This window comes from Kryptolebias marmoratus, linkage group LG19, assembly GCF_001649575.2.
Source record: "Kryptolebias marmoratus isolate JLee-2015 linkage group LG19, ASM164957v2, whole genome shotgun sequence".
Classification (NCBI taxonomy): Eukaryota; Metazoa; Chordata; class Actinopteri; order Cyprinodontiformes; family Rivulidae; genus Kryptolebias; species Kryptolebias marmoratus.
In genome coordinates, this window is record NC_051448.1 from 12,728,734 (window position 1) to 12,756,537 (window position 27,804).

At 37.8% G+C, this 27,804-nt stretch overlaps 1 protein-coding gene across 1 annotated transcript in view; it reads right to left on the reverse strand.

Moving 5' to 3' along the window:
* Positions 1–27,804, reverse strand: part of nbas (NBAS subunit of NRZ tethering complex) — a 174,465-nt gene that overhangs the window by 33,696 nt on the left and 112,965 nt on the right. The window contains exons 45-49 of the mRNA XM_017427358.3: positions 25,527–25,867; positions 22,956–23,180; positions 18,678–18,880; positions 15,298–15,387; positions 14,053–14,236 (exon numbers count right to left, since the gene is read on the reverse strand). Of these exons, the coding sequence (XP_017282847.1) occupies positions 14,053–14,236; positions 15,298–15,387; positions 18,678–18,880; positions 22,956–23,180; positions 25,527–25,867 (1,043 nt within the window). The remainder of the gene's footprint in view (positions 1–14,052; positions 14,237–15,297; positions 15,388–18,677; positions 18,881–22,955; positions 23,181–25,526; positions 25,868–27,804) is intronic.

A 27,804-nucleotide genomic window follows, 5' to 3' on the forward strand; every position in this document is an offset into this window, starting at 1 on the left:
CCAAGTACCAATTACTGTAGTTCTGTAATGTTAAAGAGTCGTAAATTCTGACTTCCTAAAAATAAATAAAAAGTATCATTCTCCTCTAAAGAGATTAACGAATTAAGAACTCGTTAAACTGGGAAAACACAAATGGTTCTGAACTTATCTCACATTTTTTCTCTTTTAAATTACACACATCTTCACTTAAGAATTAAATCTCAGATGCAAGATCAGCCTTTAGACTTAAAAGAAATGTTTTTAAAAAGTACACAAATTCTGTGATCTTTGTCAAACAACAGTTAGGTAATCATAGTTTCATTCTTGTATTGTTTGCTTTGGTTAATCACAACCTGGTTTAAAAAGAGAATACCAGTCCTAACTTTTAGTCTGTAAATGCTCAAGTCAAACAGCTCAAACATTCAAACCCAGCAGGAATATAACTTCACAGCACTCAGAAAACTAAACAATCAGAGCTTTATATTAATAACAAATGGGAAAAATATGTGTAAACACAAAACAGAAACCAATCTATCCTGTATCCACCACAAATATCTAAACAAGGCAAAACAAAAACTAGGACTTATTTTGGTGCAAGGCGACAATTAAGGTATAAAGTTGGGACTTGTTTCAATATCTTGTTCTGTTTTGATTCATATTGATGGTATTTTATCAATTCCTAGCTTCAAATTTAAAAAGGCTGGAAGATATGCAAGTTTTAAAAGCAATACTACCTTTAAACTGAAAACAATGTTTTATATTATCAATAAACTTAAAGCAAAATTGTTTGTAGCGGTCCAAAAAAAAAAATACTGGGTATTTTCTTCGATCTCTGTAAAAGTTAAGATTCAATTACCAACACTACTCACAAAACAAGAGTCAAAATATAAGTTAACAAAAAAATGCCCACAAACCAAAAAAATGTTTCTATATGAAGTTGTATTTTCTTTTAAATGGGAGTTTTCTTTGTTGTGTGGAATGATTTGTTTTTTCCTCATGGTTGATTTTTTTTTTTTTTTTTTTGGTCCAGCACAAATGTCTAGTGAATTTTTGGAAGTGTCACCATTGTTTGACATTTATCTCTCCTCACAATAAAAAACAATGCTAAATTTTCCTCTAGTTGTTGAATAGCATTTATATTTATTTTTTTATTTTTTTATGCTTTACCAGTATTTCATGCAGTGTTTGCTAAGACGTTTAGGTTTAAAATAAAGTCTTGGAATGAGAGACTGTAAGTCTACTGAGCAATGAAGCTACAAGCCTAAAACCAGACGTTTGGCTTCCAACAACAATTTAGAGCTTTCTGGCAAGCTATGTGGGGAGAAACATTTCAGCCACACTATTTTAATGTTATAAATGGTGCTACAACTAGAAATAAAACCATAAAAGCCTTTATTATCTGTGTACAAACTATGGAACCCACAGACATAAAGAGAACACACATCAAGTCGTAGACCTTGACAATGAGCTGACCCTGAGACTCATTTACTGAACAAATTATTGCCTCCATGTGTGACACTGTGATGGACTGGGTAATGATCAGTGCTGCCATCATCGTCCGTCTGTCTTGGGAGCTCTTACCCCATCATTTTGCCACATTCGATTACCACTGCCAGTCACTGTGGCGGATCATCATCAACTCCCCCTTTAAATCCCAAAATTTGTGTTTTGCATGCACGCCCCCCCTCAATGTGAAGAAATGATACATTTTTAGTCTAATATTAACATTGGTAATCTAAGAAATGGTTTCAGAGGTAACATTAACTTTTGGGAAACCAGCGTGAGATCGCCGTTCTAACTGCTCAATTATCCTTACATCTTGAACAGAACTACCCAGTTGGGGCTTCCTTTCTTTGTGAGAGTCTTTTCAAACTCAACTGGTGCATTATTCATTGGAGAAGCTACTAGATCTTAGCTTGCTTTAAGCCTGTTTACATACAAGCAGCAATTACGAGATACACAGAGGGAAGAACAAGGAGCTGCATGCTCTGGTGAAACACAACACTACACTATCGTCACATATCAATTAGTTGTTTACCACTGCTTTTGTTTACAATGTCTGACTGGAATTTTAAACCAAATATTAAAAGTAACAAAGAAAAAATACACTGTGAAGAACTGTTTGTCATTATACCAGTAGCATGCTGTTTAGCAAATAGGCATACTGATTATTAGGAGATTCTACTTTAGATCAGCCAGTTGGTGCTAAAGCTTAAAGTGTCATGCATGGCAGGGTCTGGATCTTTATCTTTAAGGTGGGCGATAATGTTTTGCTCATGTCTGTCTGTGCATGTTTGTGTGACTGTTCAGAAAATATCTCATGAACCACTAGACAAATTTGATTGAAACTTTTAACAAAATAATATTTGAATGTACATGTACAGCTGATTAACATTTAGAGCTAACCTGATTTAAGATAGCTGCCAGAGCCAACCAATCTAGAAAAAATAAAACACACACACAAAAAATGATTAATTTTACTGATTATGACCTGAAATTTGGTATGGTAGTAGCTTAGACTGATCCCCAGCAGATATTCTGAGCGCTAACAGGCTGCACAAGAACTTTGTTTGAAATTGAACCATTAACTAATTGAAGTTAATTACGCCTATCTGTTAGCAAAATAGCTTTTAATTAGACTTTCAGAATCAATCACCGGATGTACGTCTACAACTAATTTACTTTTGGAGTCAAGCAAATTCAAGATGGCCCCACAGCTAATTAACATTAGCCAACACAAAAATGACTATAAATCGGTGAAGTTTGGAGGCAATGAGCTAAAATTGGATGTGGTAGTAGCTGAGAGTGTTACCAACCAATAATCGGAGCGCAACATCTTGAGATGTTGAATGAAGTCATGTATAACATTATTTTTATGGTTTGACCAAAACAACTACCACTTCGTCATTTTTCAACATAAAATGATCTTAGCGATATGCATTCCTTCAAGTGATATCAGGCCTTTAATATTGTGGAAATAATTAAAAAGTCTTGCCTTTGATTTATGAGCGTCACCGTCAAGACTGCGTCTAGAAACCCAAGCAGGGTAAAGTGACCCAGGATGCTAAGGGCTACTGCTAGTCTTCAGAGTCAAATCAAAGATGTTGTGTAGTTTCTTCCTGAATTTTCATGAGCTGTTAGTGAAACACAAATGAACTTTTGCCCCTGTCAACAAAACTGCCTGATAATCTTCTCAGCAACTTGGCAATTATCTGAGTCCTTGACCTGAGTGGCAGAAAAAAAAAGAGGAAGAAAAGAAAGGGAGAGGGAGGAGAACACAGAACGAGAGCTTGTCAGTGTATCGGGCTGGGAGCTGTAGTGGAGCCGGAGGATGCGGAAATCTCAGCGTCTGGCCTTTACCGAGTGAGCTCATCAATATTCATTGACCCGCTCTGGCTAATGTCCCCAGCGACGGGCGAAATAAAGTTGCAGAGGTCGCATACTTCACAAGGGTACAAAGAGGGCGAAAATGAGCAAAGCGGAGGAAGCAAGTGGGGACGATGAAAAACTGCGGATTTCAGACAAAACGAGAGCAAAGAGGAGCAAACACCAAAAGGGCAAAGCCTCGAGGCCCGTGGGAGGGTTGGGGAGTTTATTACGACTTGAAAGTGAAACGCATAAAACATGCAGAAGAGACACGAGTACAAAGATAACGACGCGAGCACCTGTGGAGAACAAACAAATGCACAGACACCCCTGTGTAAGCAAAGCAAGACATGACAAGATAAGTGCAACGACAAACAAATGCAACTTTCCATTCTCTCCATCTATTCATTATGTTTTCTTATTGCCTGCTTTCCCTGTAGTCAGGGGAGGATCCGCGTTGTATAACATGACACATGAGTATACATAGTGGAGCCTGCCTCAAGAAAAGGAAGTAGAGATGGGAAGAGCTCAGATGACAGAACACAGAAGGGGAGTGGTTGGAGTGCAAGAGTAGATCAGTGTAAAAAAAAAATCAAAGAACAAGCACTAAAACCGACACAACTCAATACTGTTTCACATAACAGACACCAACAGGAATCACAGACTAAACAGCTGCCTTTTATAGTAGACTTCAATATTTAGTGACAGCTGGAGGTGATAACGCGTTGGGTGTGGGCTAACAAGTGCGTCATAAAATCCTATTCATTACATTTCAACAACAGAAGCACCGTATTTTTAAGCAAACTTTGCACAATGTATGGTGCTAAAAAGGTGAGTTAAGGATCACCATCAGCTACTAACACACCAAATTTTAGCTCCATGTCTAGAGAATGACAGTGTTAAATCTATTGTATTCACTAAGGTCACTTGGCTGGAGCTGCCATCTTAATATGGGCCGACTCCAAAAGTGAATGAGTTGTGTTTGTACATCCAATAAATATTTTCTGAAAGTTTTATTACAATTCGTCAACTGGTTCATGAGACAATTAGCTAGCACAAGACAGAGTTGAATCCAATAATGATCTGTTTTTGAAACATAGATGTCACACAATCTGTCGGTGCTTGAATTGTGTTGAGGATGACGCTCAGCTACTACCACACCACACTTTAGCTGAATGTCTTTAAAACTGACCAAATTATAGCTATTTTTGTGGGGTTTTTTAAAGGTTGAATAGCTGTGGCAGCCATCTTGCATCCAGTTGACTCCAAAAGTTATTCAGTTGATGTACATGCAATGATCACTTTTAAGAGTTTCATTAAAACCTATCCAGTCATCATAGATATATTACTACATCAACCAACAAACAAACATACACAAGAGCAGGCACAAGCAAAAACAGGATTTCCCCACATTTTGCCTTATGCCATGTCAAGTTTAATCAAAATGTTTAAATACTGTTTGACATTACTGTAAACATTCAGGAGGGCTTAGCCCTGCATCTATACCAGCCGTCCTTGTTAATATTAAATCCATTTGAGCCAAGAGACCAGCTTTTCTTTAATAATTCACACTTATCGCTGTTGACAATATTTACGTCTTCTGGAAGACACCAACTGTTGTGTGTGTGGCTCCTCACATAGCTGCAGAATAGATGCAAATCCATCGACTTGCCTAAACGTTTTACCAGAATGTTGTAACAGATGAGGGAAGCCTTAAAGAACATTAACTCGTGCATAGAGAAAAAGCTTTATATGGAGCCACAAAGCAAAAAGAAACTTGCCAAAAAAAGATGGGACAGTATTCTCACCCCCTCCGCCTTCATCTAAGATTTTTTTTTTCTCCCCTTCCATCTTCTCTCTCCTCATCTGGCACTGTGCTGCCCACTCCTATAACTTCAACCATCCTCTGGCTATTTTCTCCTCATTTCTCCTCTTGTCTGTCTCCCTCCCCACATCCTGTCTTTTCTTGTTTATTTTATTGCACTGCCTCCTCTCTAGTGCTTTTCCTTTTTTTTTTTTTTTAACTGAATCATCTGCGATCCCACCGAGATGACAAAGTGTTGTGCTTCACTTTCTCCCGGCTCCAAGTTAAAAACAGAGCACAAATAAAGTTTTTGGTTTTGTTTTTTTTCCCCAAGGAGCCGCAGGGGATGGATGAAAGCTGTGAAAGCACGTGGTATTACAGCTGAGGCTTGGCTATCACGACAGTGACCCCTGATCTGTTGCATTAGACTGAGGCCGTAAGATAGCTTTCTCAACCTCATCACATTTATAATTTATCCAGAGAGAGAGAGAGAGACTCTTCTCTCTCTGCGCTCTTGTATAATCCTCTCCCTCCAGTCCAGACTCATTCACTTTCATCAGCCAACGCTTTTCTGGGCTTTCTACTCTCCAGGTAGCCTTCACCTCTTAAAAGCATCATTATTTTGTTCTTCCTAGCAGTTGTCCACCAATGTTTTTAACACATAAAGAATAAATTCCTTTAGTCTAAAATTAAACGACATGGGAGTTTATGGGCATGCCAACAAAAATTCTCCTCATGGGGTGTCCCTGTCGTATCAAACAAACAAAATAGCCTCCCGCATGAATCCAAGCAGGTTTCGTCTTTGTTCACGATCCTTCGTGTCAAGTAAAGCTTCCTCGTAGCGCTACAGTGCTGAACACAAACACTGGCTTCAATATTTAAACATACAACAGATGGAGTGGAGTGTCTTACAAAATGGAAGGAAGGCAGATGCATAAGGCAAAAACAACAAGGAATGTTGGCACAAGGTGCATACTCTTGAAAGAACATTTCAAATGTTTTTAAGTCTGAACTTCTTTTCTTAAAACCTGGAATCTTTTTTTTCCCCAATTGATACGGTGTAAAGTTTTGATAGGCTCGTGTATTCTTTGCAGCCTGATCCATATTAGGTGTGCATTGGATGACAGGCAACCAGGACACTGCTGCAATGTGATATAATGAGGAAAATGACAGCAGCAAAGCAAGAGTGTACATATATTAGCTATTGGCAGGCTCAGATTGTTATTTTAGGTGCCTGACAGTATTACGGACAAGATTTCGACTTACAGTAAGCCTCACTAAAGAAAAGTTTTGTCCAGAAATCTTGGAGAGAAGTGACTTTTGCAGGAATAATTTTTTTTTTTTTACAAAATAGTAAATGCAAAGGCAGATGTGCAGAAATCGCAGACAGTGGTTCAATTTTGTGCTTTTCGAGACTGTTAAAACAAAATGGCGAGAGGCACTTTGCAGAGCAATCACAGACCATTGTTAGGCCTGTGGGACATGCAGGTTTTGGCTAATAGTGCTACAAACTCATCTAAAGGCTTCTGTCTATACACTGCACACCAAGAAGTGGTAAATTTAGGAAAGATAGCAGACTACAAAGGAAACATGATGTACAATGTACATAGAGAAAAACAAGTATTCAAATACTAAAAACTTAGTTCTCCTTGAAGGAATGCATATCACCCGCTGCTTTTAAACTAAGATAATTCTATGTTGAGGAATTATACCTGTTTAAGGTAAACCTTGAAAATAACGTGTGTGTTACAATATGTGTTTAAATTGAATGCCTTCATCTGTATTGAAGTCCAAGTGGTTTTTTGTGTTATTTCTATTGTGCAAATTGATATTGCAATGACAATAAATTGTCGATATATCACGCAGCCATAGCAAACATTTATAGGACAGATTGGACAGATAGGACAGACTGTGACACCAATTATATTGCTTCTGCAAAAAGTTATAAATAGTGAATGAAGCACAGAAATGAGTGGACATGTATTTTATTTTAAGTGAAAATGGGTCATTAGATATGTTTAAAATGCATCACACAGCAAGTGAGCTAGTTAAAAAAAATACAAATGGTCAAGAATAAATAAATAAACACTGCTTTATTTGATCAAATTTTAAAAAGGGCATAACATCTTTAAAATTTAAACACGTGCCTAAGGAAAAGTCAAATAGCGGTGAGGGCAGGTTAAATATGTGGAAGGTGGTGTATCTGCAGACAGAATGCAACCACGGAGTCTTTTCAGCTAAGCTCAGTTCATTCATGTTAGATAGTTGATGTGCTTGCGAGGCCAAAAGGCACAGCACCAAAACGGTGTCACAGCAAATGATCCATGACACTGACAGGGTGAAAAGGGCTTGTAGCATGAATCAAAGATTGCAGCTGATGAGCTCCAATGATGACATTTCATGAACACAAACACCCGTGCCTGCAGGTGATTTTCTTTGCAGTCACACTCTGTGCTCAACAACACTTAAACACATGTGTGAAGAAGACCTTGATGTGATGACCCTGCTCACTTCCCTTCACTCCACTCTGTGGATTTGTAAGTGCCAGGAGCCTGATGTGGTAATAACACCGCCCTGGGATTTCACGTGGTAATTATTTTCACCTCAAAAACTCAATAAAAGAGCAGGAGCAGCGCTGCATTATTAAGCAACCATGCCGAATGAGTGCACGTTTGCTTTCTGACGTCATGTCTTTGTTTTGGAAATGTCAGAAAGAAATTAGCCCCCAAGTATACAGTGGTTAGTGACGCAAAGGCCAGATGCACAGTGTACACAAAGACACGCACACAGATAAACAGACTCTTCAGTCTTGACAGTGGTGACATTTGGATGCCCTGCTGTTATGACTAATCATTCAAAATTAAGTCACAAAATCTATTCCCAGTGTCACCCTTTGTACCCTCTATGCCTCTTCTCCTATCTCACTCCATCCTTCCTCCAGACTTGCCTAAATGTCAGCATTTCAATTGGGCTCATTAATACCTTCCTTTTTAGGTGTCTCTGCAGCTAAGTAGTGTGCTGAGATGCTAAATGAGGGAGAAAGAATGGAGGACTGGAATGCTGAGTGGTTCTCCTATACCATTTCTGTACCATTTTTTTAAAAATTTCAAATCCATTATGTCTCTCCTTTCTCTTTGTTTCTGTCTTTTGTTAGGAAGCAGGCAGTGGCCTTTCCACTGGCACAGCTGAGCCTGACCCTCCATGGACACCACTAGGCTAAACAACATTTTCTGGTAGCAGCAGTAACTATACTGCATTTATGTGTCAGACTGGATATACAACCAATTCTGACAAATTTGGGATTTTGTATAAGATGTTAAATTAAAACAGAAAGCTGTGATTTGCTTATCTCATAACCCTACATTTTATTTACAATGGAACAAAGTAGACATATCAAATGTTTAAAGAAATTGTACCATTTTAAGGAAAGTATGAGGTCATTTTGAATTTGATGGCAGCGGTGAATCTGAAAAAAGTTGGGACATGGGCAACTAAAAGCTGTAAAAGTAAGTGGTATGAATTAGAAACAGATGGAAGAGCATTTTGCATTGAAGTAGGTTAATTGGCAAGAGATCAGTAAGAGGACTGTGTATCAAAAGAGCATTTTAGAGAGGCTAAATCTCCCAGAAATAAAGACGAGAAGAAGTTCAGCAGTCTGCTAAAAGTAGTGGAAGAATTTCAGAATAATGTTCCTCAATGAAAAATTTATGAGTTGTATATCTTACTATAGTTCATAATATTAAAAAAATTCAAGAGTCTGGAGAAATCTCTGCACCAAAGACAAAGTGGAAAGTCAATATTGGATGCCCGTGATCTTTGGGCCCTCAGGTAGCACTGCATTAAAAACAGGTCAGATTCTGTTCTGGACATCACTGCATGGGCTTAGGAACACGTCAACAAATCAGTGTCTATAAACACAGTTCACCGTGTCATCTACTAATGCTGGTTAAAACTATATTAATGCATAATGCATCAATTATAGCAGCAGGGCTTCAAAGTACAAGAACTGACCTGCCTGCAGTCCAGATCTCTCACCAAATGAAAACATTTGATGCATCATGAAACAGAAAAACAACCCAGGACTGTTGAACAGCTAGAATCCAACATCAGACCAGAATGAGACAACAATCCCTCCAAAACCTCCAGCAGCTGCTCTCCTCAGTTCCTAAATGTTTACAGACTGATGTTAAAAAAAGAAGGGATTCTTCACAGTGGTCCCGGTCCCGACTATTTTTTAAATGTATTGCGACTGTCAAAGTCAAAATGACCATTTTCTCCCCTAAAAATGGTACAATTTCTTTGTTAAACATTTGATATGTTTACTGTGTTCCATTGTGAATAAAATATCGGTTTGTGAGATTTGCTAATCATTGCATTCTATTTTTATTTGCAATTTACACAACATTCTAACTTTGTCGGAATTGAGGTTGTATAATAATAATAATAATTGTGTCAGTGTATAAACACAGACACATAAAGAGTGCAGGTGGGATGGAAAGCAACAGTGAACAGACAGATGTTTCAGATCCTACCAGACCGTGAGGATCTAATGATTTGCTGATGTAATGTCAAAGAGGTGTGCGCACAGGAAAATGAGGCAACGATGAAGGAATACCCAGTAAGTCAATCAGATCTGTAAGAATACACGATGCAGCTGAGCACTTCTTCCCTCCATCTTGTTTTTGCTCTCCATGTAGAAACACACTTTTGATGCTGTCATTTACTTATAACCTATTCGTTGTTTTTTTTTACCTCATAGCAGGTACTACTTTTCTTTGTGTCATTTTCCTGTCCTTTCAGAACAAAAGACATACTATCTATTTTATATTCATAAAAAGGACAAAAAGACACTAAAATCAGGATAAATAACAAACCTACTTTTTTCTTGTTGCCAGAAACTCTGCATGAATGCTAATGCAGGACTGTATTTGATGTAGGAAAAAGATGCATGCTGACTCACTGATAAATGTGCTGTTTATACAGTGCCTCAGCTTTTCCATGGCATCCAGAAAATAGTTTTTACACATTTAAAAGGACAGACTTGATTATTTTCTGTCTTTCTTTTTGACATAAAGTATTTTAAATTATTCCCTGTTGATGAAAAAGCACAACTATTTGCTCAAGCTGTGAGCTTTGGGTTAGAGATGTGAGGGCTTATCAAACGACACTGAACAAACCAAAAAAAAAAAAAGAAATTATAATGTTTTTCATGTGTAGCACATAGTTGACGGTGTCAGTTAAAGTTTTACCTTCATTTCTTCAGTAATAATAAAATATAGTGACGAACACCCAAGTTCTTCAGTGGTATCACTTTTTTTTTAACCAACATGTGTGCACACGTGTGGGTGCACATGTAGCTCTTTCACAGCTGCTTTTGATCCTAGGCTACAGTGCTAATAAGTAGAGGTGTAAAAGTAAACATAAATCACGATTTGTTCCATGCCTTGATTTTGGGGTCACGGCTCGACATAACATGGGAAAAAAAAACAAAAGCAAACCCCAAATGTTTCCCTACACCTTTATAAAACGAACAATAACTATCGCAAATGCAGAGACAGATAAATAAACCACCCAAGATTAAATGTATGTACTATATACAGCAATGTAGGACTTGTCAACTTGTTATGTTACAAAAATATTTTTAAAAATAATGAAATAAAAATTATATTCTTATGCGTCCAGCATAAATTGCAAACAGTGTTCTACAATCCTCGTGTCAAAGAAAAAAAGTTGACAAACTCCAAAATGGAAATGTATTTTTTCTACTATTAAGAGAAAAAAAAAAAAAAGCACCAAAAAAAGAATTTGTTTCTAATTTGGCCGGAACTTTATGCCAACTAAACGGCAATACCTTGCTGGGTGAGTGCTAGTGAACTCTTCATACGTAGATGGCACTTATTAAACTCCTGGTTGGGTATTTGAAGGCTTTTATTAAATGCCTGAGGGCCAATTACAACCCTTTTGAGTCTCTGTATATCCACCTCTTAGTCACCACTGCTCTCATGAATCATTGAGAGCCAAAATGTTTTCCACACAGCTTACGTGTAGAAAAAAACCCAGAAAACTTCTGTGTTTCAACTGAACAAATCATTTTTGCTTTGCTTTGGTGTAGATTGCTTTAGATAACATCGATCTCTACCTCTTTTCCATCATAGTAGTTAGGCTCCTCTATAACACATGCGCCTTATTCTAGATGAGCATAGTGATCGCTTCTGACTAACAAATTCTTTGACATCTGTATGTTATAGCCCTATGAGTCTTCTTCACAAGTAGTTGAAAAGCAAAGATGAGAGAAACACAAACTTTAACACATTCTTTATCAGTTTCACCCAAACTGTGACCAAATAGTAGGGATGTAATAAAAACACAGCAGGCAGCACAGTCTATTTGTTTGCACATGTGTTATATATAAGTAGCCCTCAAATGTGTTGAGTCTGCAGGAGCATAAAGAAAATATCCACCGCAAAGGTGTTTCTGTCTCTAAGGTAACCTGTGAGACATTGTTAGGAGGGAGTTGAGCTGATTATTAAAGACCCATAGGGACAGGAGGGGAACAATACCAACTCTGGTCCTACTCGCTTTCTCCCCCATCATCTCTATGAATTAGAATTTTTTTTTTTGCTTCTTCAAGCACAACCTTTGGCTACTCCTCTTCATCTTCTGGTTGCAAGCCAACCCCATGGGGTCAGTAGCTTATGAATCTCTGACATGGCTTTGGGGCGACGTGCTCGTGTGTGGCTGCGACTAACGTGATTAATGCGCAGCCGTTTTCAGCCGAGTGGTTGACAATGAAAAGTTGCTCAAATTAAGAGGCAAAAACATAATGAATAAAAGAGTAAGTACGATCGCATGTGCTCACGCGTGCACTGGAAGTGTGTGTCGGTACATACGGGAATGTGAGAAATATTTCAAAGTAGCAGAAATTTAGACTAATGAAAGCTAAATTAGCCCCTAATACAAGAATCCTGCTCACACATTTAGTTGCCGCGGGGAGAGACAAGAAACAGTGTCACGTCATTTGAAATGAGTCTTGCTCTTACTGCAAGATGTCTTTTACAAGATTAATTAACAGATCCCTTGGATGTACTCTCCTCTAAGAGTGCAGCAGGAGTGCGGCTGCCTCGGTGAGAGTATTTCATCAGAGCCTGCCAAATGTCACAAGTTCACCCAATTAGTTAAAGAGTCCGGGCCCACACACCTGTCTACCTGCGCTCACAATGGCCTGCGGCTGCACGAATACATTTACACATTAATTAACCAGATTGGGCCATGAATTAGTCAGTAAAATAACTTAACGACTAGCCGCTCATTGGCTGCTAACACCAGGGGAGAAAGAAGGGTGGAGGCAGAGCCAAACACTTAGACACGATGAAGTACAATTACTATACAAAAACCTCACAGCAAACAAAGAGTTTTTAAATAAATACAGATGCTTGTGAGTTGATTTTAGATTCAAATAAACAAAGCGATCAATTTGTTTGAACATACTGGCTCAAGGCAAGGCAGATATGCAGGAAAGTCTGATATATAACTGGCTAAAATGTTCACATGTGCAAACTTGATTCCAACCATTCAGTTTCAATTAAATTTTCTGTATTGTAATTAAGTCAAGTTTCATGAAAAGGTTAACCGATATGGATTTTCAAATGACAATGAAACGTTTTAGAAATTACAACAGCCAACAGCCAATATATAAGGCAGATTATTTTTGTTTGTTTTTGAGCTAGAACTATAACAATTTATTTTTTAGACTTTGGTAAAACTAACTAAACTAAACAACAGCGATTGAAGAAATTTGGACAAACTTTTACAATAATATGTGATACAGTTTTAGCAGGAGAGCAGAAATACTATACTGATTAAAAGCTATCCTGGATTTTTTTTAAATTTAAAACTTACAGTTTTTCCTGACAGATATGAAATTGCTTCTTTAAATATTCTGTTCAAGCTCCTTTCTGCTGGTGTTCTGCCTAAAAAGCACCCCTGCCATGGAAGGCACCCTTGTTGAAGAAAGCTCTGTTTGATTAACACAAAGATGTCAAGTCAAGTGTAACGAAACTGCTTCCTACAGAGGTGCCTGCCTGTTAAAAAACAGAGTACGCACAGGTCTATTGGATGTTCTCCATTTTTAAAAATGGCAATAATCAGCCTAATTGGTCAGCTGACTGATCAATAGCTGTACCTCTTGTCTCACTCAGTACATCATTCGCCTCAAACCTGGTTTGAGGAAGCATGCCTTGTGTCTTTTCTTAGTTTTTATTTAACCTTTCTTTAACCAGGCAAACCCCACTGAGATCATGGATCTCTTTTTTAAGAGAGGCCTGGGCCTGAAGGCAGCATTATGCCAAGTTTGATTCAAAAGAAACTAGCTGGCATTTAGTATTCATTACCAAGCAAAAAATTGTTTCTGATCTTCTCAGTCTGTCAACTGTGGATACACAGCAGGAGTTTGAAATTACGATTTGTTTATTAATAACTTTGGGTTAAAATACACAATTGCTGGTTTCTGGGATGTTGAAAGCAATCATGACAAGATAGGAGTGAATCATCAACACCTGTCTTTTCTCTTTTACTGTTTTAAAGGGAAAAGCTTATTATTTTTAATGTGGATGTATCATATGTCAACATTCACATATAATGAGTCATTTCTTTATTCATCCTCTTAGCATCTTGTCTCCCTCATTACTAGCCTCCAGTTTCTCTAGTTATTTTAATTTGGCATCTTCTTTTCACTCTTTAATTTCAAGTATGTCCTCAACAAACATAACCAAGCCCCTCTAACCCCTTTAGGATTAATTAAAATGTGTTCTTTTAAAAACAAGAAAATGCTAGACATTAAAGTCATTTGTCAAGTACTGCATATTTTTCACTTAATGTGAGGAAGTGCGCATCAGCGAAGTTACCTCTCTGTCTTTCAGGACAGCCTGAGTTCTGTAAAGCAGCAGAAGACGGACATCACTGTCTCGGAGAGGGAAGTTGCTCTCCAGGATCTGCAGCACGTCGATGCGAGGCCGCACAGGTAGAGAGGCGTCACCGCAGAATGGACGCAGCCAGGCCAGCAGGTCATCTGAAGTCACCGCACTGTCACTGATGGAGGAGGCGGAAAGTCAGGCAGAGATAAAGAGACACAGAGCGACAGATAAAGAAGAGCTGCTCAGGTAATTCTGAGAACACATCACGGTGCTTGACTTATGTCTTTCAAAACTAAACCTAAAACTTGCATAGATTTCTTTTTCCCCCCCACAGTAATAAACGTTACAAAAATCACATTTAGTGATATTTAGAGTCAAGAGAGCAATAAAAATAATTTATCAAGAAGTCTGACAGGGAGTATGATTATTGCTTACAGTGCAAGTAAGCCTGGGTTCAGATCCCGGACGAGCCCCCAGTTGTCACAGGCCTATTCATTGCCAGTGACAAAAAGTTGGAGACAAGACAGGCTGTACACCAAATTATGACTTTATTTTAGGAGCTAAACATAAATCCTAATAATTGTAAATAAGAAATGTTGATCAGTTACTGATGTCAGAAGCACTTGGATGAATGTGATGTGTGAGTGTCAACAACAGACAGGAAACACAAACCAGAACCTGGAGATGCTGCTCGTGAGACAATGATGGAAACACCAATTAGAATCAACCTAAAACCTTAACATCTAATCATTTATATATATATATATATATATATATATATATATATTTTTTTTTTTTTTTTTTTTTTTTTTTTTTTNATTTGCTGATGTGCATTTATGTGAACTCAAACATAAGGCTTTTATAATCTGTGGAGTAATTACAGGTGGTTGTTGTTGGTTTTTTTTTGTTGTTGTTCTCTTTGTGATCATTGTCCTGTCACCTGATTCAATTTGAGCCAAGCTTAAACTCTCAAACAGACGGCATTATTTCCATTAAATAATGATAGAATTAATATGCTGTGTGCAGTTTTTCCATCTGAGCTTTTATTGACATGATTTTTATAATATGATAAACCAGATTTTTTTATGTCCTGATTCACAAAACATACCAAGTAAAATCGGGTGTAACTTCTCCTATCAATGACCGTATGAGAATTCATAGACTAATTTCTTTAAAAGTACAAAAAGAAAAGTGTGCATTTGTGTGCAAAAGTATGAGTGGACATATGCAACCTACCCACTCTGCACATTGTTGTGCACAGAGGTCACCACGGCCTCCAGGACCCCGAGGGGTTGTGGGCAGTTCGTCATGGCACCTACATCTCCACTGGAAGAAAAAAAATGATAATAAAACATATCAAAACAACCACTTTACACACTGCGTTAATTAGGAGAAAATTTTAAAATTACCACAATGTCAAGGGACAACAACTCAGAGAAAAAAAACACAAAGTAAAATCAAAGGCCTTTATCTTGGGGACAGTGTTGGTCAGAAACGTGCCTGCCAGCAATTAATATGTTTGAAGAAAGTTAAGCTTCGTAAAACTTAACAGTCATGACGATATTTGAAGTTCTATAAACAATATGCAACAGAAAAGAGAAAAAAAAACATTAATTCAGTCTCCAATGTAAGCCTCAGAGGCTTTGTGAGTATAATTTAATTAAAAATATTATAGAATCATTTGAAGCTACTGAAAATAGATTTTTTTTTCTCCAGATGAGTTGTAAATTAAATGAATTTAGTTGCTTAAAGGATAACTAGAACATCATTTGGGTGTTTTTCAGTGAGGTTATGACTCCTGTTGCTGCTCCCGTGTGTCTGTGTGTTCACTCTGTATTTTGGAGGCCTATTTTTCACCAAAAAAAAAAAAAAAACAACAACAAAAAATATATACAACCTGTGATTTCCCCTGACTCACCTCTGCTCTGCTGCCGGGTCTGTGTTGGCGCGCACACAAAAAACAGCACATGCCCTGACCCACATAAGCATGTACAGCGCACAACATACAAATGACGCTGCAAAAAGCAAAAGGGTGACGCAGCACTTTCTCTGCTGCATTTTACCATTTAGATTTCCTCCTGGAAACACACACAAACACCGAGCAGCTGTGACAGATACAAAAGACGGCCATTAGTGCGAGGCTCACTGCAGCACACTGAAAGCTTTTTGAGAGAGCCAGAAACAAGACCAGCTCATCCGTACCTGCCGAACACAATGCCTCAAGAAAGCCCCGCTACAATGGACACGCACGCTGGAAAAGTCAATGCGTAATGGGCAGAATCTTGGGCAAGAACACTAAGAGACGTGCTCGTGAGAAAGAAAACTCCAAGAGAAGACATACAGAAAAGACCAGTGTGTGTGTGTGCGGTTTTATGCTCAACAAGCAGAACACACACATGCAGACACTGAATGTGTGTCTGCGTGAAGGAAATCTGGAGGGGAACAGTAGTATCAGGCTGCATTAATTATAGGAAGATAATGAATCACAGAAAAAGAAAAAGAGCATGTGCATTCAAGTCCGAGTGTGTGTGTGTTTATTGGAGAATGTGCTTGCACATCTGCATGAATACAGATCGGAGGGAGCCTGTGCACATGCACAATTATTTTCTGCTGGTGTGTTAATGCAGGTGCCATTAATCTGCACTCTGCACCATTGAGCAGCCATAAAAAAGCAGGAAATGAGGCAGGAATATAATCAAGGTGATTGGTGCTCATTTATCAAACCAATCAGATGGCCCGATGGTATCTGGCTCGGTGTGTAAAACCTGGCTCATTGTTCCATTAGGGTTATAGCAGGCAAAGTTCTCAGGGTAAGAAAAAGGAAAAACGATACAGCTGCCCTCATTTTGAACCATAGCAACAAGCCAAAATCTGTTTACTTCATTGTTGTTGTTTTTTTTTTCCCCAACTAACCTCAGTAATGACCACATGCTGAGTCATACAATCTCCATGTATTTGCCATGGCTTTTAAATCTAGCAACTCTGCAGGCATATCATCTCTGCCTTGCTTTTCAATGCCGACTCCCACAAGCAGCTTCTGTACATTCAGTTCAACACTTCACGCATTTCTTTTGACAGTGTTGTTCCCAACAGCATGCTGAGCCCAAATCAGACCAATATACTGTACAGCTGTTGTTAACCACCACCAAACATCAGGTTATTGGTGTTTGTTTAGGAGGCATTGCAAGCCTGTTATTCACTTGCATACAGGTCTAAAATAATGAATTGTTGTATACAAAACTGTGCATAATCTGACAGGACGTATGAAAATGGTGCATGTCGACAATAATATTGTCTGGCAAGCAATTAGAAATTATTAAAAATTGGATAAAGACCAAAGACATTTACTGGACACCTTGATTTTCCTCTTGTCAGTAAAATTTATTGTGTGAGATGTAGAAATAATATCTTGCCGTATTTGGAAAAAATCTGATAGAAAGGTTTCAAAGCAACAGGAAAACACAATCCTGTCTATTTTTTAAATCAAGAAAAACTATTAGAAGGACTTTTGTGTCAAAACATTTAAATTTATGAGTTTGAACTGTGGTGGAAAATTATATTCTTACAGCCAGTAATGTCGTTTCTGTGTATTAATTTTGTATATTCAAATAATGAAAAGTAGTGCTCTTGAAATTAAAAGTTTCTAATTGCATTTTGAAATGCCAACGTGCGAAATGTGTTTCTGAGCAGAAAGGTCCCTCTGTCACCATGAGGTTGTCAGGTAATTACAGAAAACACACATACACAGCTTCCAGCTTGATTACCGCTCAGTTATCAGTTGACCTCACTTATTCAGGATTATTTAAACTTGGAGGAACAAAAAATAAAAAATTTGTTTAAGGATTTTTAACAGAGACGCTTTAGAAAATTACAGCAAAATAAATAATGAAGGTGGATCGGTGAACTTTTCACACAGAAGTGTGACACAGAAAGTTATTACAAAAGCGCAAAAGCAATTATTGCTAACATTTATCATTATGCAAATAAGCATTTTTCCACAAAGCATCACAAAAATTAAAACAGATTAGCATAAGTAATGGGCTCCTTTTCAGTCCCAAACTGTTCTACTTTTTTTTAAACACTTTTTTTTTTCTTTTAAAGTGCTTAAATTTTTGACTTAAAAAGCCAAACGACGGGAAGCCTTTCTTTCAGAAAGCCTTGAGGACAAACTTGTTTACATAAATTGTTCCGTTTACACAGACGACAATTATTTCCTGAGCTTTAAATGCCCCGCTAGGTTTATTTTTCAGTCAATCAATGAACACCGCTCTAGATGCTCCCAACTGCCTCCAGTCTTTAATATAAGATAAAGGAAGAAAAATGTTTTGTCAGCAAGAAGTATATAAATATATATTTATTTCTTTAAATGACTCAGAGCCACTTTTAGTGCCCAGCTGGGACTCATTGTGCCATTGTTCATATGTAGTAAAGTATGCAGAAAGTCATTTAATTGCAGATTGAATGGTACCTGGCAGAGTCATCGAAGAAATTACAGCAGCAGGAAGGCCTCAATGAGAGGGGTTTTTGTGCATATGTGAATTGAGGGTTGTTTGAGTTTTTTGATCGTGCGTTTTTTCGGAGAACTGCAGAAACCGAGGACGGGGTTGTGAGACTACCTGAGAGCGGCCACGACTCTCTTCACCGCCTCCCAGAGCACCGTTTTGACAGTCAGGTCGAGGGGTCCAACAGCAACAGTCAGAAGCTCTTTAATCTGCGCCAGAGGCTGTCCATCGGTTGCCATGGTGACTGCCAACTCGCAAATCTTCGGCCTTTCGGAACGTGACAAATCATAAAGTTGACTGTATCTCTGTAGCTGCTCCTGGAATACATAATAGGGATAATAAAATAAACATCGGGTAGCATAGTGGTTAAAAATGAACAACTTTAGAGCTTTGGCAAAAAAAATAAAATAAAATAAAATAAAAAATTTGATAAAAAAGGTATTGAAAATATGCTTGTTTAGCTTTACAGATAAAGCAAAATATATGTAAGGCTCGGTAAAATTTGTAGTCCTTGTGTGTTAATCATCTATTTAAACACCAATAACAACCTTTAAATAACAGAAAAATGAAGATTTTTTTCAAGCTCACCTGTATAAAATGTCAGATCTTTAATACAAATTTTGTAGCAGCGAGACTTTTTAGCTTGAGGCGACAAGATTGATCTAAAATCCTTCTAAAATGACAAAATTTACGGTATTTGCTTCAACTATTAAACTGATTCTAGAAAACAAATGAAGACAATTTAATGACTTCATCATTGTTTACAAGTATTGCTGGCAAACGTTCATTCAGCCAAAGTGCACATTAGATCTGCTTTGACTGGTACTGGACTTCAGAAGGGTGCTTGGAGCCTGAGGACTGAGGAACATCTTGACTGGGGAACATTTTATCCACTGGTTTTACTGTAATCTCTGATGTTCGTGGCCGCACTGGAAGTTCAGTTTGAGAATGAGTGCCAGATGGAAAAAAAAAAATGTAGCGATTTTGGTAATATGCCAATTATGTACAATGGACATGACGACAAGTGAATGTGCAATAAAACTAAGCTTTCAGTTTATCACTTTCTGCTCCGACTCCCAGAAGATTAAGGACCATGGAGCAGAGGTCGGCTTTTCCTGAGGAATAACAGCTTTCACAGAGAGGATGCTGAGGCAGTGGTTTGGACTTGTAAAATGGATGTAAAATCAGATCTTTTTTTCTTTATTACTGGAGGGCGGGTTAAGCTAATAAATTTTGTGATGATGTACAGTTTGGCCGGTATCTCCTGGCCGATCTGGGTGCAACTTAAGGAACTTTTTGGACCAGTTGGCGTGCCATTTTAGTAATACATTATGTTATGTTACATATATTATGATTGCTCTTCACTCCTAAACCTAATTGAGGCGTGGTTTTTAGAGCAAACGGCACATTATTCACCAAGTATCAATACTGAAAACTGACCTTATTTGAAAAACACTATGCAATTGCATCTTATGCAAATTCTACAGTCCATGATTTGTTGTCTTTGTGGCAGGTCAGTGCACCTAAAGCAACGACTGGTCACGTACACTTGATGAATGACCTGAGTACAGCTGAGCAGAACCTATAAAGCTCCATCTATCTTTCTTTCTCCACCTATCTGTCCTTTCCTGCTTCTTATATCCTTTTTATCAACCTCTAAGGATGCAATCGCTTATTCAAGTGAAGTTTCATTATCGAGGATGCAGTGTCTCTGTGTGTATGCACACATGCACCCGCAAATCAGCCCCTTAAGCGCCGCACTGTATCTTTGTTCCAATTATGGGGGATGTGTGCTTTTAAACACAGTTAAAGCCTAGGTTAAATATCCCCAACTTGTGATGGTTGGAGCAGTTTTCATGACAGCCTCACGGTCGCATAGCAACACCAAGCTCACCTAACCGCCGTCATGTCCTCTTTCTCCAGCCCCACATCTATTTTGTGTTTACACACGTGCACAGGCGCTGTGAGGCTAAAGTGGGGTAAGTTGGTGTGACTTTGTTAAATAAGATGCAGCATGGAGCACGTGCCATGTATACGTCCCAAACGATGGGGGTCGGTTTAAACAGGAGCCAGATAGATTTACAATAATATACCCTTGTTCGGTCCAACTGAGGCCGGGGAGAGCTCAGCAGAGCAGAACCGGCACAAAAATATACAAACACACATACAACAACCTCACACACACACATCACAACTAAAGGTGACCTCATAGGGAAATAAGAAGTGTGTGTACGTGTGTGTGCTCTACAAGTTGTTAGAGCCAGTTAACAAAAGACTGGTGATCTAGTTGAGATGTCTGATGCTTCATTAAACTACAAAATTTCATATTTAAACATGTAGTGTAGCTAATTGACTTTAACACATTTATTCATAGTCTGTTTATTCGTATATGAAAAAAAATGGAGTGTGTATGAATAATTAATACCAACACTGAAACTGGGTTAATTTGGGGGAACCGCTTTAGGGCTAAATAATCACAATGGGCTCCCGACGTAACTCTGTTTTTGCATCATTTTATTTTGCATAATTGTTTTCAAAGTTCTGACTATGTGGAAAAGATCAAATACTGTATCACTTTGCATTATTTCTTTCCTTTTAAATGTCAAACACTTACATTGTTTCTCCACACATTTATACAACAAAAATCTTTTTCATTTATTCTGCTTATTCATAAAATCAATCTATCAAACGGAGAAGTTCAAAAATATCTGAACTTCTGAGAACTTGTTCAGCTGGTTAATTACATTGCTGGTGGTTTGATTAGGAATTTTTGCATAAATTACTGAACAAGTGTGAAAACTCTAAAAGGCTACTTGAAAAAAAAAATCCAATACCTATAATTTTGCTTAAGGGGCTCCACTGTATAAAATAAAAGCTCATGCACTGTAATTATGTATATGAGGGAAATGTTCTTGCCATGGTGTGCTCATTTAGAGAGGTGAAAAGAAATTAAGATTTTAGGGTTAACTTTTTTTACCCTTTAATGCAAATCTACTTGTGGTTCCTAGAGTTTCTAAAAGTAGAATAGGAGGGAGAACTTTCTGTTACCGGGTTCCTCTCCTGCAGCTCCGTAGACACTTTGTCGACTTTTAAAACTAGGCTTAAAGGCTTAATAAATTTTGACAAATGTTAAAGTTAGGCTTGACTTAGTATCTCCTGAGCTATCCCTTAGTTTTTGATATAGGTTTAGATTGCTAGAGGACAAGCTGACCACATTTCTTCACTCTGCTGTTTTTACCCTGTCCACTCCACATGTGGATTTGCAGGTATTTTCACCATTAACCTTGTGTTCTCTGTTTCTCTTCCAATAAAAAGTAGACCTAACAAATCGCCTCGGTTTGTTTGTGTCTCTTTCCTGTCCTCTCAACCTCTAGCCAGCCAGTCGAGACAGACGGCCGCTGGTTCTGCTGCAGATTTCTTCCTGCTAAAAGGGAGTTTTTTTCCTCCCTACTGTCAGCCCGTGTTTGCTTGAGATCAGGGACTGCATCGAAGTAAAAACTCAGAGCAAATACGGTTTCCTTTAACTAGTTTTTATTAATTGCCATTTTTAAGTATTGAATCTGGTTGTACTGTATTGTACAGTAAGTGACTGTATGTAAATGGTTTGAATCTGAATGTGACTGTTTTGGGTTAATCTTTGACAGGACTTAAAATGAACCTGTTTGCTTTTCTATATGCCTTAACATGACTTTTGTTGTTAACTGGCACTATATAAATAAACTACACTGGAATAAAATTAAAATCTAGTAACTAAATATTGGTCAGTTTTCCTAAAAAAACATTAAAACACAAAACATTTGTTAAAAACACATATTTGTTTAAAATATTAACTGGAAAAGGCTTACAATGCCATGTACGAGTTAAAAGTTAAATTTATAATTCCATCTGTTATTGGTTTCACATGATTTAATGGCTACAACAGCTTTTAAACATTTAAATGACTAAAACAGTAACAGTAACAACATCCTGGTATCATTCTAATAACACTTTAACACTTTTACAAAAGATAAATAAATAAATAACAACCACTTAGGTGATTAAAATAAGTGTGGGCACCTGTATTTGACAAACATTTAAATTAAATGTGTCAAACTAATTTGAACACATTATGTAAACATCATTCCCCACAAGCAAAAATCACAGATATATATATACTTACTCAATAGCCCCTCCCCTTCTAAAGTATTGTGTTTGTATTGTGTATTTTGCACACCTTTTGTAAAAGTGTTAGTAATGTTGCCAAAAATAAGCCAATATTAAAATAAACTAATATTTACGTCTCTATTAGACATTGTATGACCTGTAAATGGCTAATTTGGCACACATTCACACACACAGAACTGCTCCCACTCAAAGAGAAAATGGCAGAAAGGTTTGACAGATGCGGCCTACCTGCTGGCTGTCTCTGAGCGACAGAATGAATTCATGACTCAGAGTGTCCAGGTGGGCCTGCGATTGCTGCAGGTGTGCGAGAGCCTCATCAAAAGTCGTTCCTGCAGCGTCCGTCCCTTCTTGCTCGCCACAGACATCGCCTCCTCTCTTCCTGCTCTTCTCGCCCAGCTGGCGCAGGGCTTTGGTGGCTCGCCTTATCAGCTCCAGTCTGGCTTGGACGCTCAGCTGCACGGGGGGGAACAGAACGGTTGAGAGGTCAGAGAACGAGGAGGAGGAGAAACATGAAAAGGAAAGCAAATTAGAGGTGGAGATTGGGGTCACATTGAGCAAAGCGACAGAGAGAGTGATATATATATATTTCAAAGTTAAAATGTTGAAGCTAACCAGTCAGTCTAGATAAAAATAGCATTGGGAACCTGAGTGGCATACAGTATATGTGTGTGTGAGAGAGAGATCATAGCTGCCAGCCTGATGCGACTGATTTTATTCAGTGAGAGCAAGTTCACCATTCATGGGGAGAAGAGGGGGAGCTTTTGGCTGTAGGAGTTTTTACTCTCTTCATGAAAGCACACAGGCGCTGCACAAACATTCAAGGCAGACACTCAAAAATCTTCTGAAAACTCACCTGACTTCACCCACATCACTACTCACACAGCCTTCTGGATCTGCTGGATATTTTCACTCAAACTATCAGAACTTTTCTCTAAAACCACAAGAGGATCATCACACTTAATGTATTAACTGCACACAACTGTGTCACCGACATACAGGTGTTTACGGACAGCATCAGTCTTTGTTACACTCTACACTCCAAAAATGTTGACAATTTTTTTTAAATAACGTAGAAAATGTTCCCATATGGCTTTCTGAGCTCCATAAGCATAATCTTTTAGATTCCTTATACTTATATTTTTTAACAGGGCTGAAATGTATTTATTTTATTTGGTTGGGGCAAAGTTATTATCTTTGGTTAAAGTTATTCTTTCACCAGATTTGCTTAAATTAAAAGTGAATGAGTTAGGCATTTCAGTGAAACAAAAAATGGTTTATCCAGAGAAAAGATACATTGGTTTATTAAACAAAAAAATGATTAAAAAATGGCATTAAAGGGCACATAATTATGTAACTGTTTGTGTCTGTTTGTATGTTTGTTATATGTTGGTAATATTAAAATGTTGGTACGCAAAGAGGTAGGCAATATGCATTCCTTTAAGGAACGCTACTTTAAATAAAATATTTAACCTACCTCTTCAAACCGATAACCAACAGCAGTAAAGAAGTTGAGTTAGTTTTAAAAGAAAATTTTGAAATACAGTATATGCTACTGTAAAGGCATAAATGCTCATTTTGGAAAGAAATCAATATAAATGTGTGGAAAATTGTTAAATGTATTTTTATTTTGTGTTGGATTTACAACCAACCGACAACAAAGAATCATTTAACCAGTTTTGTCTTCAATTTGTAAATGTTAATGAAAACATTTTTATTTTAGTCAATAATACATGTCTTTTTGTGTGTGTGTGTGTGTAAGTTGAGAAAAGAAGGGTATTTCACTTCCACTAAAATAAGTTGATTTAAAAATCAATATTTTGAGGAAAATAGGAGGTTGCAAATCCAATGTGTTTCCCTTCATAAAATCTGTCCAGTGGGAAGTATGACAAGTTCCAGTTATCTATCTTACCTCTTGGCCTTGTAAGAAATCGATAACGCTTCATTGTGGGGAGCAATGAGGCACTGAAAGGTCAGGTGGTGCCCTGAAAGTGAGAAGGGTTGAATTTTTTTTTTCTTTGAGGATTTAAAAAAAAAAAAAGCTGGAATAAAGGGAGGAGAAGGACTCAGAGGGGAGCAGCAGAGAACAGTGAGTTTCTCAGAGGTAATCTGCATGTTAAAGACCACAGAGGGAAAATGGTGCCTGCTGGGAATTGCAGTTTAATTGGCTCTGAAGTAGAGAGGGATCAATTAAACCTCTTAGAGTCATAGGGAAAAAGAAGAGATATAAGAAAAAAAAAAAAGAAAGAAATCTGTCAAAGGTCCGGAAAGGAGTGTTGGTGGGGTGCATGTATGAAAAGAAGAATAGCAGGGTACTATTGATAAGGTGCACCGAGGCTCTTTAATTCTACTGCAGGACCATTTTTCACAGTGCTGTAATTACGTGGCTGACATTTTCGGTGAAATTTCATAATTTCTTTTATAATTCAGGACTGGTATGTCTTCTGAGGCCGGAGCCTTCAAATGTGAACGGAATAATATGTCTGAAATTAAGAAGAGACTCAATTTTTGACAATTCAAAAATTGAGCCAGAGGCATATGAGAAGACCAGCTACACAATCAAGAGCAGGAAGTGAGGAACATGACAGCTTGATGTAGTGACTGAAAATCCCCACAGTCTTTTCTTTTCCGCAGTATGAATCTTGTCTGGAACCAACTACTGTGTGTGTCATAGTTTCAAACTGTCTACATGTCGATCCTCCACCAGTTTCAGCCTGACATGGTAATATTCTCTTTTTTTTATCTGTTTGGCTCATTGATTCATATGAAAAAAAGCTGACATAACGTGTTGACGCTGCTTACATTTTTGGCCGCATCGGGAGAGAAAGTGATGCTGTCCAGAAAAGGGACGGTGTCAGCGGGGGCCAGCCTGTCCAGGTATTTGGCACAGGTGTCGTAAGCGTGCAGGTAGTCCTGATCGCTCTGGGGGGGTCTTTTCAGCAGCTGAGGGTCTCCTTTCCAGAACAGTTTCTGCAGCCACACAGCGTGGACTGAACTGGGGGAGACCGTTGCCCCTCCACCGCCGGGTAATGACAGCCGACTGGCAAGTTTGGAGATTGACAGTACATTCTGACTGGTCAGAACCGGTTGTAGAGAAGCCAGTGGATCCGAAGATTCATCTGTCAGCTTTTTGTAGTTCACACCTGTAAGCATTAGAGATAAAAAAAATGTCATGTAGTTTGTATTTTAAAGTAATACGTCATTCTCATCAGCAGATGCAAAACAAGTATTCTAAATGGTCATTAATTTTTCTCTGTACACAGGATAGCTTTTGCCATTAGGATTAAAAAAGTGCATATATTAGAACCAAAATCTTGTAATGAGAGTTTGGATTGGTTTGTCTGTGATTACAGTATTGTTTTAATGCACTGTATAATACAGAACTTTAGTGAGAGGGACTAAATTTAACTCTGAGTTTTCTCTTCACAACTTTGAAAATGTAGTAAAGGAAACAGAAGTGGTGTGTTTAGCTGGTTCAACAAAGAGTTTCCTAATATAAAAAAACATTGGAATATAAATGCTAGAAGATGTAGTGTGAACGCTGAGTGCTGGATGACATGAGGTTCGTTGAAGAAGCTGAAACTGAATTGCTGAAGTGGAAACAATCAGGATAAAACCTAAAATTATCAAAAGAAAAGCAAAAAAACTAATATAGGAAAAACTAAAAACTGTTAAATAAAATTACAATTGGCTAAATAAAAGCTAAAAAGCAAAAAAAAATTAAGCAAGTATGCTGAAATTGATTCCAAAGATCAAGTTTTAAAGTATTTAAAGAGAGATTACAATGCGTTTCTATGAGAAAAAAACAGTAATGAAGTTAAATCATTTAAACGTTACCAATACCACAATACAAAAGGTCATAGCTGTAATATCCTGAATGAGCTGAACGTTCTGATACTTAAATGGCTGGAAGAGCTGAAAATACGATGAAGTAGTTTGAGTATAAAAAAATATACAGAAGAAACTTTAAACAGGAAATCAACAGTGTGAATGCTGAATCAGATTCACATATTTAACAGCATGAGGGGATAAAACAAACTAGAGACCAAGTCAAACATCTCCAGGTATTAAAGCTGCCCTTAGTCAAAGCTAAACTAACAACATTAGCGGCTGGTATGCTATCATACTCCACTCTCAAAAACACAGGTTTAAACACAAAATGAAAGTAATAAAGCACTGATAGGTAGGTTTACACTTGTCAGCAGTTTATCCAAAAGGATACTTATACTAGCTCCCTATATAGAAAAAGTATGAGCCACAGTTGTCTACGACTCTTCTTTTATTGCTGTCACATATTATGAATGAACATTTGGGGTTACTGAGAGTTAATTAACGATGGCTGCACGCTACATCACACCCGGCTGAAAGATGGAAAGCTATGTTCTGTCGACTAATCTAATTTATCAATGCAGAAAGACACATCTGGCAGTGCAAACTTCCAGGAGACACTGTTTGTGTGAAAATTAAAGAGACCAGCAGGCAAAATTCTTGTCTCAATCAGTGCTAGAGAAGCTGGTACTGCTGTACCGAACGTGTACAGAATCAGGAGTTCAAAGACCGAGGTGCGTACCGAACCATTACGCCCTTAAATGTCACATACTGAACACACTACATTCACATATACTTGCAGCTATTCAGGAAACTCTAGTCCTTATAACTCCATTCATTAACTTTCTTTATTTTCCTATAAAACAAACACTCTGTCAATCAGAAATCTTACTGACCATCTAAAGTTCAGTCTTCCTCTGGGGTCTGTTTGAGTGTGGACAAGTAAGCAACTAAACAGAATCATTAGGGAACTGGAATAAAAAAGCACTTATTTGGCTTAAATGATCATTTTCAAATAATAAGTAACAAATAAATAACATTTCAGGCTTTTCGCAAATATTGAGTTACCAATTTAGCCACTTAAAAAAAAAAAAAAGATGTCAGAAGCAGTGTCTAATCCAGAGTCGCACAGGTCTACTAAAAGAGTCACTCTCACTTTATCTGCTCAAAGAAAATCTTTAGAGAAATCACTCTTCAGCCATGTCTTGGCTCAGTCCTGATGCTTCATTCAGGAGTGGTCCCCCCCCCCACC